Consider the following 13,919-nt stretch of genomic DNA (forward strand, 5'->3'; position numbering starts at 1 on the left):
AAAACATTTAAAATAGATCTCAAGCTCATAGATAGTAAAACATCACAGGTGTGTTTCTGTTTCAGGTTTGGCCATCAGAGACCAACAAACTTTGCCTCTTTGAAATTCTCACCTCTTCTCTCCTTTAAATGGATATGTTAGTGCTCACTAGCTCCTTACACAAAACACCTAAGCAGAAAGAATTAAATTTATGCTTTGCTGAGAGGAAGCATAGTATACTTACAGCTGAATCATTCAGACTGTTTTTAGTGAACCCAGTTGTTGCTATTTGTCACATGTTTGCCAGAAAAAAAATGGAGTGAATACATACCTCTGTGATGTGATTCTCCTGGCTCCCTGCTTCTGAGTTGGAAATTTAAAAAGCAGCTATTTTGAAGTTTGTGACATGTTTTTATTTGTCACTGTATCATCTAGTCAGACTATTTCTATTTTATCACTAGTAACATCTCCTGCAGCACACTTCCAGTGGTCACTTGTGTTTTTTAGGTCTGCAGCACTCCCTCTGCAGTGGTCCCATCTGCAGTGGTGGGTTGGGTAGATCCCTCTGAATCACTGGGGTGGTGCCACTGGTGGGTGACAGGAGGGAAGTGTCCAAAAGCCAGCACAAAGTGGTTCTGTCCCACAGATGCAGCAGTGTGCTTACAGCAAAGCAGCCAAGGACTGGGCGATACTTGAGGAGCAGCTTTTCTACAGAGGGGGCCCTTGGAGAGATGCTTCACGATCACTGCAGCCACGATGGATTGTTGATTGTCGTGAGGGACCCTCACGAATGAGGAGGAGGATGATTCAGCATGTGAACACCCAAGTGGCAACGATGCGAACTAAGAGTGAGGTATAAAGCTTTAGACAGCTTTTGCAGGAGGTGCACAATGTCTGTAACAGTTGCTGTTCTTTTGATTAATTGTTGACATTTTTTCCTTTAGGTTCCTTTCCAGTGATGTTTATTTATTCCTTTCCAATGAGTTTATTTGAATTTCCAAGGCATTTATTTGCAACATAATTCTAAATCCCTTTTTTTTTCTCTGCCAACAAAGTTCTGAGTTATGTTTATCTATCTGAATGTTCCACTCTAGTCTCACCCAGTCTCTTTTCAGGTTCTCCTATCAAACAGAAAGGAAGCAACTTCCCCTACTGACATGAATCCAGGTAATCTTTTAGGGCTACATTAAGACTGTTTATGTCCATGGTCATCAAGACCGTAGATATAAAGAGTCAAAAATAATTGGAATTAGGGTATGGATTTCTAGGTCACAAATTAATCCAGAAAAAAGCCCCTTTTTGGTGCTCTGGGCTAAAATGTCACTGTAACATCTGTAACAAAATTGGTGCAAATTTCATAGGTGATATATCAACTGTCTTCAGAATTTGCTGCTCTTTTGTTACCACCGGAAAGGTCTAAAGCAAAATAGCTATTTTAAAGTATAATCCGTGGGCACTTTTGGGCACCCGGAAAGCTCCCAATTGCTGTTGGAAATATGCAGTACTGTATACTTTTTACTGTGATAGGGCCTAGCAATCACATGAGTGGAGCTCATTGTTTTAGACTCCAAACAAGATGGAAGCACTCTGTAGTTTCTGCATGAAGCAGTTACAGTCAGCCTTAATATGAAAACTGATTGTGCCTTTTCTATCTGCATGCATTGCATGAGTTTGCAAAATATGGGGACATAGCTTTGGCAATATATAAGTGGGTTTTCTCTCTTTGGTTTTTTTTTAAGATCCTGCTCAGTCCATGTCCCTAAAAGACTGCCATTTAAAATTTTTCCTCATTTCCTAATCTTCTGTGATTATAGGGATCTTGAATTATGTTTGAATTATGACTGACTGCATGTATCCGTCTTTGGTTCCCTGAAATAAGCAACCTTCTTCAGCAGTTACAGATTTTAATTCTCTTGCCTGTTTTCTGCAGATAAATAATACTGCTTCCCAAGGTAGAATAGATTGAGTGAAAGACTTCATTCCAAATGCTTTTGGTGTCATCCGGCTGCCACTAAAACTGCAATCTCTTTTATACTGATATAGGAGATCTGATGTTAAATGGAGCAGAGAGGGAGATGGATCAGAAGGGATTGGATTGTAACCAGTTAACATTCTTCCCAGCTCTACATGAAAGTTTCCATTCAGAAGACTTCTTGGAACTGTGTGTGGAGAGACAAATTATATTGCAGGAGTTTGCAGAGAGTGAAAAGGTAGGAAAGATGAATTAGAAAATTTTCCCTGGGGACATGGCAATTTAGAGGGTGAATTGGATATGGAGACCTATATGTTCCTTTCAGTTTGGGGGTTCAGGTGGATCCAGGCTACAGTAGACATCATTAGTCTCTGTTTGCTTAGAACAAATACAGTTTTCTAGCCTCTTTCTGAACTCCTGTACAGACTTTTCTTGAAAAGCAAATAACATTAATTCCTTGAAGTAAGAAAAAAGTTTTAGCATGATAAACAAGATAGTCTCTTAGGAGAAACTATTGTCTGAATTTCCCTAAGACATGGCAAATTCTGAGACTCTGAGAATTCCTGTGCTGCTCTACAACCTCTACTGTGCTCATGCTCAGAGCAGTGCCTACATCAAATTTATTTATAACCTCTGAAAGAGTATGCCAGTTTTGTATAGGCTGCTAGTTCAGTGGTGTTTACGTGTCTTCCCGAAGAACACCAGAAAATGTTTCCTTCCTCCTTTTACATGTCTTTCTTTCTGTCTCCCCATTAGTACTGGAAAGATTCTTCCCTCGAAGGCCATAGAAAATTTCATGCTTCCTCTTTGTTGCTTCCATCAAGTGTTATCTATTCAAAACATTTTTGTTCTGTCTTTGCTCTTGTACTGGACTGGATGCCCTTCACCAAGGTTTCCTCCCAATGTAAGAAAGAGACTTAAGGTTCAGGAACATTGTGGGAGCAGATGAGTTGTGGAGTAAATAAGGGTGACTTTTAGGAAGATGGTAACTTTGATGTTGTTAATTTAATTGAGAAACATCAATTAAATTGACAACCTAGCCTCGTTTCCTGATCTTTTACTGTGTATCTGTTCTTTTTAATGGCATCATTCCCTCAGTGGCCCAGGAGTTAGCATCCCATAGTGGAAGCCAAATACTTGTAGTATTTAAACTCAGACATCACAGTGCTGTGATAGTTGTACATAGATATAGAAATAGCTGTGTTATTAAAATATTGCAATACCATCACCAGATTTTCTTGATGCTTTGCCGGTGGCTAATGGGTCACACTTATGCTCTCTAATATGACTTTCTCAGAGTTCTTGGTGCAGTCTGTTTCTGTAACAGAATTAATTTCTCTGCCCCTCCTCCTTTTGCCCCTTCCTCCCCATACCTCTCCCCAGCAGAAGGAGACAGGCATGAAAATGCGAGGCATGATTTCCATGCACTGATCTCATTTTGAGCCTTCGGGCTGTCTGTCTCTTCTCCATGTAACTCTGCAGGAAGCCATCAGAAATGCCAGGCATGTTTTTTTCCAGCAGCAGTCACTGCCTTGCCGAGCTGACAGAAGTATTAACCAAAGCAGCAGGGGGTGACATTAGCTGTCCTGTGCTCACTTAGTGCGCCCCAGTCCTGCCTTGTCAGTGGTTGCCTCCTGAGCTGTTTGCACTTTAAGCAGGCAACTGGAGCCGTTTGATTTCCTGCACTGCTCAGAAAAGTCATTGAGTGTGTGTGAGTGTGTCAGTGTGTGTGAGTGTGTGAGAGTTTGAGTGAATGTGTTCCCTTGTACATCTCAATGAACAGAGCAATCAAGGGATGCAGGGCTTTGGGCAATAACTTAGAAGGTAATTATTCAATTATTTTATGTCATGTTTGCTTCATTGATTAATGATTCTAGTAGCTTGTGAACTGGGTTTTGATCTGTTTTGACACAAAATGAAAGTTTTTGTTTAATTTATGATAATTTAAAGCTGCTTGGTGTTTCAATGCAAGACTGAAAGTACAAGACTTGCAGGTACAGCACTGTCCTGGCAGAGATTCTGCAGTACAACTCAGTCAGATCTTTGTTACTCATCAGCAATAATATAAGTCACATTCCCCAAATGAAAAATTTACTCATTTCAAGAGCTCTTGTATTTCAAATAATGCATATATATTTAGTAATAATATAAATTTGAAGAAATTATATAAAGTTGAAGAAAGAGATTGACACTATTGACAGTTTCTGCTTGGAAAGTACAGAATTCTTGTTCTTAAATTTTAAGGTTTGTGAAAGAGAGGTAAATGCTCAATAAGGTCTACTACTGTGCCCTGGTTCTGCCTTAGGCAGAATAGCAAAGTGTTTATTTATGCCAGACCAAATTACTGGTCCTAAGCAAGCCTCCTTCATGATCCATGTGCCCCCTGTACCCACACACATGATCTCTGTCTTTGATGAGGTGGATTTCTTATAAGACTGGATTTCAACTTCATGCCTGTGGAGCTGCTTTATGCAACTGCCTGATGATTCAATATTCAGTTACCTTCCTTTTGGGAAGAAGCAATCTTTTTCCTATTTAATTACTTCAGGAAACCATGTGGTTTGCTAATGTGAGCTGAATTCCCCAGTATTCTCAGTGCAAGCATACATCTCTAAGCATGTAATGGCAGGCACTCCAGTTCAGAGTTCTGTGGTTGGCATATCCCCGCAGAGACAGGCATTCCTGTGGGAGAGGTGATGGAAAAATATTACCTTCCTCTTAAAAATCATTTAGAGGGGAAAGAGATTGAAGAGATTTTTCATGAAAAATTACCCACAGAAATCTCCCTGGCCTGTTTTTTTTTTTTTTTTTTTATTTCCCTTAAACCCAGAATGAAGAAAGCAACCTTCTGTGCCCACTAAGTGATTTCAAAATGAAGCACCCCATTTGTTGGTAAAATAATTGCTTTTCAGTAAAGCATTTAAGTGTGGAAACAAGATTTTATTTCATTTACTTATGAATTTAATATTTATGATATCCCAACATCAATGACTAAAAGCTTGTGAAGCAGTTTGCATCTGTTTCAGCTGACCTTAACTAGACCATGAATAGTTTGGGATGGCAAGGAAGGTTGTAAATTTGACTCCAGAAATAGTGAGGTTAGGAACAAAGGCAAAGAGCAAAGGAGAACCATAATCTACATATTATCATGCAGACTTTACATGATTTAGTAAAACCAATGCCATTTCTGGGTCAATTTTGCATGTCCCATAAAATAATACAGCCTTCTAGTTCTTACGTAGTTTGATAGAAATAATTGAGATGTTAAGAGAAAAACAGATTTTGTGTACTTCTCATACTTGTCAGTCTGTTCTCTTAAGAACATTGCATTACATTTCTGAACAGGAAAGTTCTCCTGTTATGTATATACCTCTCTAATCTCTTTGTATGCAGCCCTCTGGTCCTTGCAGCTTCACATGGACTCATCTTGCAAAATTTTACACTAATTTCTGGATTCTATGCAATCCAGGATTGTGCTAATTTCCAGGAGGAGCTCAGCAGTGAGCAGTTTTCTTAGTATGTAAGGTAGTATTAGTGTTTTGGGATTTTGGAAGGAATATTTTTGAGGCTGGGGTAACAAATTATTAGTTACTGCCCCCTTCCTGGGAACACAGGAGGTACTGGTTGAAAGCTCTGATTGAAACTGAGGGCAACACTAAGTTGAGCTTGATCATCCCAGTTGACTGTACTTAGCAGTGGACTTAGCTTTTGGAGCTGAGTATATATGGAATATTATGAGCAGACAAAAAATAAGGAACTCCATGCTTCTAAATGTAAGGGAAGTTCTTTGCAATGAACTACTGCTTGATTTAAAATCAGAACTTGTAAATTTTCTGCAGGCCACACAATTTTCCAATCTCTAAATTGGTTTGTTTACTTTCTGCACCATCTCTCAGCCATATAAAGTGTTCCAGAAAAAAAGCTTTCTTTTTTTATTATCAAAACTGGTCAATTCCCAAGAACACTTTCTATGAACTGACATGTATGATAAACAGAATACTTTGTTGAAAGATTCCCCGGGTTTTTAAGCTGTGTTTTAGAAATTCCTCTTTTTTGAGGACCAAGTTAGTTTACTTGGGAGTAAAAACAAGAAATGGAGTCTTAGGATGTCAAGGGAAATTTTAAAAAATATTCTAGAATTTTTATCTAAAACTTTTAGGACAATTAGATTGATAGATTCATATATTCTGATTGGACTTCTGTCAGTTGTACAATGATTTTGTGACTTTTTCCCCGTGAACCTGCCAATAAATACGGCAGGTTTTTTGGGACAAACATCTGTTCTGCATCACTGGCTCTGGCTCCCTGCTGCCTCTGTCTCCTGTGTTGACTCCTAGTTTTATTATGCTTGCCTCCATTCTAGGTGACATTCAAGTGCTCCGTGGCAGTTGTGCAGGGTCATACAGCACTGGAAGGGGTGCTGCTCTTTGGCAAAGAGCACTTTTACATCTGCGAGTGCTTTGTGTTATCCCCTCAGGAGGAAGTCTACTGTACTCGTCACTGCTTGTCCAGGTGAGTCATTCTTTCCTTCCTTCCAGACATCTGCTTGGTCAACTTCAGTATTGGCACATGGATACCTTGAATTTGCACAGATTTTGTAGGGATTTCAAGCAGAATAATAGCACAGCAAGAAGTCTGCCATCCTTTCCATTTGTTAAAAAAAACTGTTTAGCACAACTAACATAGGTTCTTGTTCAAAGGTTTTGGAGGTGCCATGAGAACACTCATCTTCAACAGATGGAGATGGTGGACAGTCTCACACGTACATTGCTGGTTTTCAGTCATGTTATAGTGTTGTTAAAGTTTCTTTCTGAGTAACTCGCATCTTTTATTCATATGGAACAGTTAGTACAAGAGCCTTTAGCTTTCTTGTCTCAGAAGTTTTTTGGTTTCTTCTACAAGACAGAATCATAATTAATATTTGGCACACTGCTATCATCTCTTGACTCATGATTTATTGAAAGTGATCAATATCGAAAATGAGTCTGTTAGACCAAGCTCTTTGTGCATACTGTGTGCTCATGTGCAAAGCCCAGTGGGACAGTGAGTAGCTCAGCATTTTTACTCCCTGACTGTCTGCTCTGCATCCCAATCTCACTAAGTCTAATATCAGTCAATCTGATCAGGTGACTTAAGGATTGATTGGACTGGATCTGATAAAAGCTTAGGTTGTTTTTCTAAAGGATTTTCTGTGGGCTAGGCTGCTGATTGCAATTCTAATACAGATACACAACTAAAATAATAATTAATTAATTGGTTAATTATTAATTCCAAGTGATTGCTGTTTACAATAGCTGTGTCCATATGAGGCTTACCCTCAACTTGGGCTTTCAGGTGCTCCCAACAAATTTCTTCCCTTGCTGATTCTCAGACTTCAATGTGTGCAAAACATTGCTGTCTGCCTATTTGAATGTATTAAGATAACTCCAAACCTACCCCTAATCTCCGCAGGCTCTTAATTTGGGTAACTAGTATAAAATCTGCCCTTAGGATTTAACTTTATTTATTTAGCTTTGTTTTCAGTTTTCGTATGCGCCAGTTGATATTGATATCTCTTGGTATTGTTATTTTTCTTTAGGGGAGGCCATGGATATTCAAGAGGGCTCTCCATGTCTATTTTTTTTGTTTCAAATTATTTTTCTAAATTTATTTTTCTCCTCCAGAATCAGTGATCAATTTATTTTCAACTTATGTCATAAAGATCATGCTGTGGGAGACCAGCAGTGTTCCCGTTATTCATACCACGATATCAAAGAGATCCATCTGATGCGCTTTCTCCTGCAGGTAGGAATTCACATGCTCAGTCATTTCAGGGAAAGCTGCAACATCAGTAATGACATGCGACTAAAAACCACTTGCTCAGTTTTCACTAAGACTACTGATATTTTTTTGCTTGAGTATCAAAATGCTTTTTGTCCCATCATTGCTTCATTAGCCTTTGCTAATATGACCTCCTTTCTATACCCACCAAAGTGTTTAAACACCCTGACTGAAGTGGCTGGCTGATTAGTTGTTGGGCTAACAGTGTCGTTCACACAATGTGTTTTAAAATTAGACTTGAAGTTAATGTTCTTTATTTTTATGGAAGTTACCAGTAAGTGGCTGACTTCCAGTAATACTCAGCTCCCAAAGACTTCAGTAGTCGTGGCATCAGTGTACTATGGGTTACTAACACACTTATCCTGGGCCTCATGGAATAACTTTCAAGTCATGCATGTGGTTCAGTAAAAGAACTATAAGCCCAAGAAGAGGATTCTGTGCTTGTAACTGTAATACCCAGGAGCTACTCATCACCAGAGGTCTTGGTACCCTTTCAGTTTTGTCTTGTTTAGGTGAACCTGTCAGGAGAATCACAGAGGAGTTGTAACTAGAGCTTCTTGCAACACCAGGGCCTGTACTTGCTTTAGAGGGTTTTGATACAGTCTAAGGAGTAATTCACAGATTTGACCAAATTACGAAGTTTTGAAGCAGCTGTAACTAGTTACTTGTTTTTTTGAATACATTTTTGGAAGGTTGAGATTCAGCAGGGAATTACAAAATCATTTAGAAAATTCAGAAGCTGGAGAAAACGGGGCTGGTAATTGTTTTATATCATGTAGTATGGTAGTCATCCATGAGTCAGCCCTGTTTTATTATATATTTAATTATGTATGCAAACTGGGCAATTTTGGTAGGTGACACTTGCTTCAGGATACAGTATATTGCAGTGGTTAGGTCACTCACCAAGCATGCACAGTAATGGTAAATCATGTTCTGAGTAACTGTATGAAGCTTACTAAGATCACTGAGGATCAGCCTAAGCAGAACTTTCAACTCTCCTGTTTAGAGGATAGGATCAAATTTGCCAGCAGAAGACTTCCAACTACTCATATATTCACATTTGTGTATACATGGATTTTTTTAAACATATAAAATAGAAATTTTTGGTGTGACCCAAAAGTGAGAAGTGGAGATGAGTAGAAACAGTCTTTAAATGGGCCTGGGGCAAAGGCTGAGCTTGTTGGTTTTGAGGGGTTTTGTGGCTTGGAGTCTTTTGTTGTTGTTCCATGGTCTTTTTGTTGTTCCAGGATTGTTTTTTTCAGTTAATGAACTTAAAACTCAGGTATCTCTATCAGGCTTGTGCTGGGACTCTGTGCCACAAACTTTGAAAAAATATTGGGGGGGGGGAAGGAAAGCTGATTCCTTGTGCTTTCCCTGCAGGACAGGTAGATCAGCTGTTTAGGTAGTGACTGTGTCTCAGCTTGTCTCCTCTTGTCCATGCACACAGCCCCGCCCAGAGCAAAGCACTGACCCAATTCTGTAATGGCAACAACTTGAGCAGAACTTGTTTGCAAAGCTGAGCTTCAGAACAAATGCTGTGAGCTGTTTATTGTCATAGCTGCTCTCATATTACCTTTCTGCTTTAGATTTTATTTGTGAATCACTTATGGGCCACCTGCCATCAGAGTGTTTCTCTAGGTTTGTATTGCACCTGCCGCATTTGGATTGAAACTCGTGTCTGGGTTCCCAGACACTACATGTTATTTATAGTTCTACTTGAATGGCTTAGGGGGGAAAAAAGGACCTCTCACTAAGTAAATAATAGGATTATATTTTAATGCCTAGCAAAATAATATGTGGAGACATTATGGGGAGGGGGAAAAGGGAGTGAAGTTTTCTTTCAAATTTAATTCCTCAAAGTTTTGGTGCAAAATGTCATAAACTCCCCTTCCTCCTTTGGTGCTTCTAGTCAGGAGAAATTATTTGGCAGTTCTGTTGAGCATTGTCTTAATTTAGAAAGCATTATGGTTGCTTTCTAAAATAAACATCCCTTCTTTGTGTTATCTTTATCACCTCGTTGGAACCTAATGCTACTATTATCTTATTAATCACACTGAGATTTCATGATAAAAATATTTCAGAAACAGCAGGAAAAGGTGAGTGATAGAACCAGTATCTGGAGCTTGGTTTTGCTTCAAAGAAGTGTTTGAACTCCTAGTCACCTAGTAGGATCATCCCTACAATCGAAGAAATTTGGAATGTTAGACATATTTTGCTTTAGTTCTGCACATTTGTCAAAAAAGTCAAGGTCTTATTCTTAAAAGCCCTGAAGAATTGGGCAGACCATGATGCACCCTTTGCAGCATTAGGCTTTGCTCTGCAGCTCCTCACACTGTAAATGTTTACCTTTCCAGGAGATCGCTTTGGAAATATTCTTCAAAAATGGTTACTCCCGATTTCTTGTCTTCCATGACATTGACCGAAATAAGATATTTAAAAGGTAATGACTAGCTCACAATAATGTGGGAATGCTCCTTGTGATGCTTCTGGTATACCACCCTGATTTATCCTAGTCTCAGGAGCTTTATTTTCTATTTTTTCCTTGAGCTTTAATGGGTTACACTTTAGCTGTGAAATTTTCCTTCTGCTGACCTGTGAACTCTTTGGAGCATTATATCGCTATTGACTTATCAAGGGCTCTAATGTGTAGGACTTTTCTAGAATCCAGTTGTGTTGTGTGTCCCTGCACCTCAGGAAATTTTGACTGTACCTATTTTCCTTCCTGCCACTGAGATGAAAGTCACCTCCACCTCACCTCACAGTACTGGGTGAAAGAGAGTTTCTTCCTGCTTTTTCCAACCTACATAGTATCACTGAATTCTTTAGGAATAACATATTTTTGTTTATCTGACTTTATCTTTGTAGAGTTAACTTTATCTTTGTAGAGTTAACTTTTTAAAATGGCATTTTTAAAAAATTCTCCTTATGTGCTTGTCTTGTTTAAAGGAACTTGAATGTAAGACTATGAAGTGATTCATTTGCACTTTATTTTCTTGTATGTTATTGTCTACTGCAGTTCTGGTCATTATATCAGGATTGCATTCACTGGCATTTACACAGGAAAATTCACTTCAGTACTAGTGCTTCCTGTACTAAATTCTGCAGCCTGAACTGAGCATTGGTACTGTTAATTCTAAAGAATCATAGCAACTCCCTCTGCTCCTGAAATCTCTGAACAATCTCTATTGCAGTATTGCATTAAAAAGTGCAGATTTGTCTGTTCTTTCCTTCTAAACAGGCTGCATAGTGTGGTTACTTAGAATCACCAGGATCTGCCCCAGAGCCAGCCAATTTTTGCTGGTTCTGAGTTCTGACAAGTATCTCTTGGGGGAATCCTTCAAAGGCAGTTCAAGACAAGGTTCTGATCCTCAGCTAAAGGTCACCAAAACTATATATTTCAGGGGTATAGTTTGTCTGATATCATAAACCCACAGCAAATGTAAATATGAATGGCTGAGATGAGGGGCTGGTGCTCTTGTTGCTATTTTTGCTAAATAAATGTCTGAGTGGATTCTTATTCTCTGACTTTAATAGCGCCTTAAGCCAAAAAGTCCATAACCCTATGTGTAAATTCAGAGTCCAGTTGGGGAAAGAAACTGCTTTTATCCAGTCCATAGCAACTCCTCAGTATTAAATGTACGCTTTTGTTTGTTGTCTTACAGCTTTGTCTTAGGTTAGAGTCTCAGGGCAATACTGTGGCTTCCTGAAGAAAGTTGTGAGGACATAGCATTATATAGATATGTAATGTGTGCTACTAACCATTTGCATAACTATAATGTGACCTTTCATATCTCTTATAGATTTTGCTCTTTCCAACCTGCTTTGAAGTCAAAGGGGATAACAGAAGAATCCCTAAATATAAGGTAAAACATAGGAAACATTGGATAACTGTAATAAGTGCAATTATGTGAATAAGTTGCACCTTAAAAAAGGCTTATAGAAATATACCTATTTGTATCCTTCCTTTTAAAGATTCAAAGGTGTTGCCAGAACTTCAAAAAGCATTCTAGCATACTTTATTCTTCATTCAAACATACTTAAATGTCATAATAGGTTATTACAGCCACTGGCAGCCCTTATCATTTCATGCTTGAGTGCTTTTATAATCTGGTCGTTGCTTGTCCCTGTATATTGCTGTTTGCAGGATGTCAGCACTCTCTGCCCTAAGGATGTGTTTTCAGAAGTGAATGTGTGTGCTCAGGTGCACATGTCCATAGGTACATGTCAACAGAAAGCTAAAAGTGCTGTGGGGATACCAGACCTGACTTCATCAATTCAGAAACTGACTCTTGGATCATGGCAAAGACACTCTTCTCTTAATCACTTTCATCACTGCTTAAGTGATAAGCCTGGGACCCTTAAAAGGAGAAATATTTTTCCTACCCCTTCTACATCTTCCTTGGAGAGAGACTCAGAGGCTGACAAAACAGTACGAGTATGGGCAGTCATGCTGGTTGTGTTGTGCAACTTGGAGATTGCTGCACCTAGGTATAGCACTCAAAATCCCAAAGAACTTGCAGAATCTGGCCCCTTGATGGTATCAAGGATCACTGGTTATCTATCTCTAAGCATTGTGTTTGTACCGCTTAATTATTCCCGAGCATAACACAAGTACAAACTCGTGTTTGCTGCCTCTACTGAATTGGAACAGGTTTGCAGTTCCTACACTGACAATGGTTTTTGAGATTCAGAGCTTGGTGGCAGCCACCAGCAGCAAAAGGTTCCCAGGTCTTTGCCTTTTCCTCCAAATGCTATTTACTGAGACTAATTCAACTCTGTCTCACCCTATGAAAATGAACAGAAATAATATTTAAGGCTTAGTGGTGGGAATGGATCTGCTAGAAAAACCTGGTTTTTAAAAGATCCTTTTATTGGACACTGCACACACAAAAGACCCTAAAAAGCCCAAATATGGAGAACATATTGACAGGCACAGATATAAATAGCCTTTTCCAAATGCACATCTGGTTTAGTTGTTCTGGTTTTCATTTTAAAGACCACAAAGATATGCTTCCAAAATGAAGCTGATCTTTAAAGATGCAGAACTGCAGGAAAACAGAGGAGGAGGGAGGTCAGCTTTTTATTTGCTTGGGATGGACTTCATGGAACATGGTCTGTAGAGTGCCTTGGTATATTTCAAGGATTTTCTTCTTGAACTATATTTTCTTCTTCAACTATATTTTCTTCTTCAACGATATTTTCCTCTTTCATTCTCCATTCTTCTTGGTTATCCAATGCAGTGGAATTGGGTGTAGTGAGGGAAGAAAAACTTGGCCTTTTTGAGGGGCCAGGTATTACATCCTCTAACTTGTGCAGCTCGTCCCTCTCACCCTGACACATCTCCAGGCAGGAATTGCACAGGTCTTTCTTTTCTACTAAGTAAAGCGATTCTATGCGTTTAACGGTGTCAATTGGCTCGTCCTCCTTTGCAAATTCTGGTAAAGGATTTCTTTTCACATTCAGTCTCTCAAGCTTGGGGAGCCTTTTTATGCTCTTTGGGATGAGGGTCAAGGAGTTATCAAAGAGCCCTAGCTCAATAAGTTCCCTCAGGGTCCCAAGAGTGGTGGGAATAGTCTCAAGACAGTTCAAGCCAAGGTTGAGAGTACGCAGGTTCCTGAGAAGGGTCAACTCTTCTGGCAGACCTTTTGTGGTCAACTTGTTGTTACATAAATTCAGGTAAGTAAGGTTCTTAAGTGTGCCTATTGCTGGGGGCAGCTCGTCAAGCTGATTACTATGCAGGTCCAGCCACATCAGGTTCTGGAACTTCTCAATGATGTTTGGAATCTTTCTTAACATGTTTCTGCTCAAATCAAGTTCCTCCACATCAGCCAGCTCCAGAATGCACTTGGGGAAGGTGGCAATGCCCATTTTGCTTAAGTCAAGACGGCGCCTTCCATTAAAAGCTACTCGGATTGAATTTTTGGCCACTTTCAAGGTGATCCTTTTCCCTTGTGGACCTTTTCCCTTGGGCATCTCTCTGCTGATAGACAGACACACCAGACTCTGTGGATAAAATGTGAGAACTCCAATAAAGCCTTGGAAAACCATGGCTATTAATCACACAGTTATATGTTAATATTACTGCTAGACTTTTCAGAAGGTGAGTGGTTTTTTTGGGGGTTTTTTTGAGGGCAGAATGCTTCAATGG

The 13,919-nt window shown here is 39.3% G+C and overlaps 2 protein-coding genes across 3 annotated transcripts in view; one reads left to right on the top strand and one right to left on the bottom strand.

Moving 5' to 3' along the window:
* The window catches only part of WDFY4 (WDFY family member 4), a 117,307-nt gene that overhangs the window by 66,117 nt on the left and 37,271 nt on the right, over nt 1-13,919 (top strand). For both annotated transcript variants that reach the window (XM_083866338.1, XM_083866339.1), the window contains exons 41-47: nt 626-832; nt 1,095-1,146; nt 2,023-2,189; nt 6,315-6,463; nt 7,615-7,735; nt 10,126-10,211; nt 11,572-11,634. In XM_083866338.1, coding sequence (XP_083722464.1) covers nt 626-832; nt 1,095-1,146; nt 2,023-2,189; nt 6,315-6,463; nt 7,615-7,735; nt 10,126-10,211; nt 11,572-11,634 — 845 coding nt within the window. The remainder of the gene's footprint in view (nt 1-625; nt 833-1,094; nt 1,147-2,022; nt 2,190-6,314; nt 6,464-7,614; nt 7,736-10,125; nt 10,212-11,571; nt 11,635-13,919) is intronic.
* LRRC18 (leucine rich repeat containing 18) lies at nt 12,908-13,744 on the bottom strand (the record flags this gene model as incomplete). Its single annotated transcript, XM_083866685.1, has 1 exon — nt 12,908-13,744. The coding sequence occupies one exon, from the start codon at nt 13,742-13,744 to the stop codon at nt 12,908-12,910; it is 837 nt and encodes a 278-aa protein (XP_083722811.1).

This window comes from Zosterops lateralis, assembly GCF_965231275.1.
Source record: "Zosterops lateralis genome assembly, chromosome: 8".
Taxonomy (NCBI): domain Eukaryota; kingdom Metazoa; phylum Chordata; class Aves; order Passeriformes; family Zosteropidae; genus Zosterops; species Zosterops lateralis.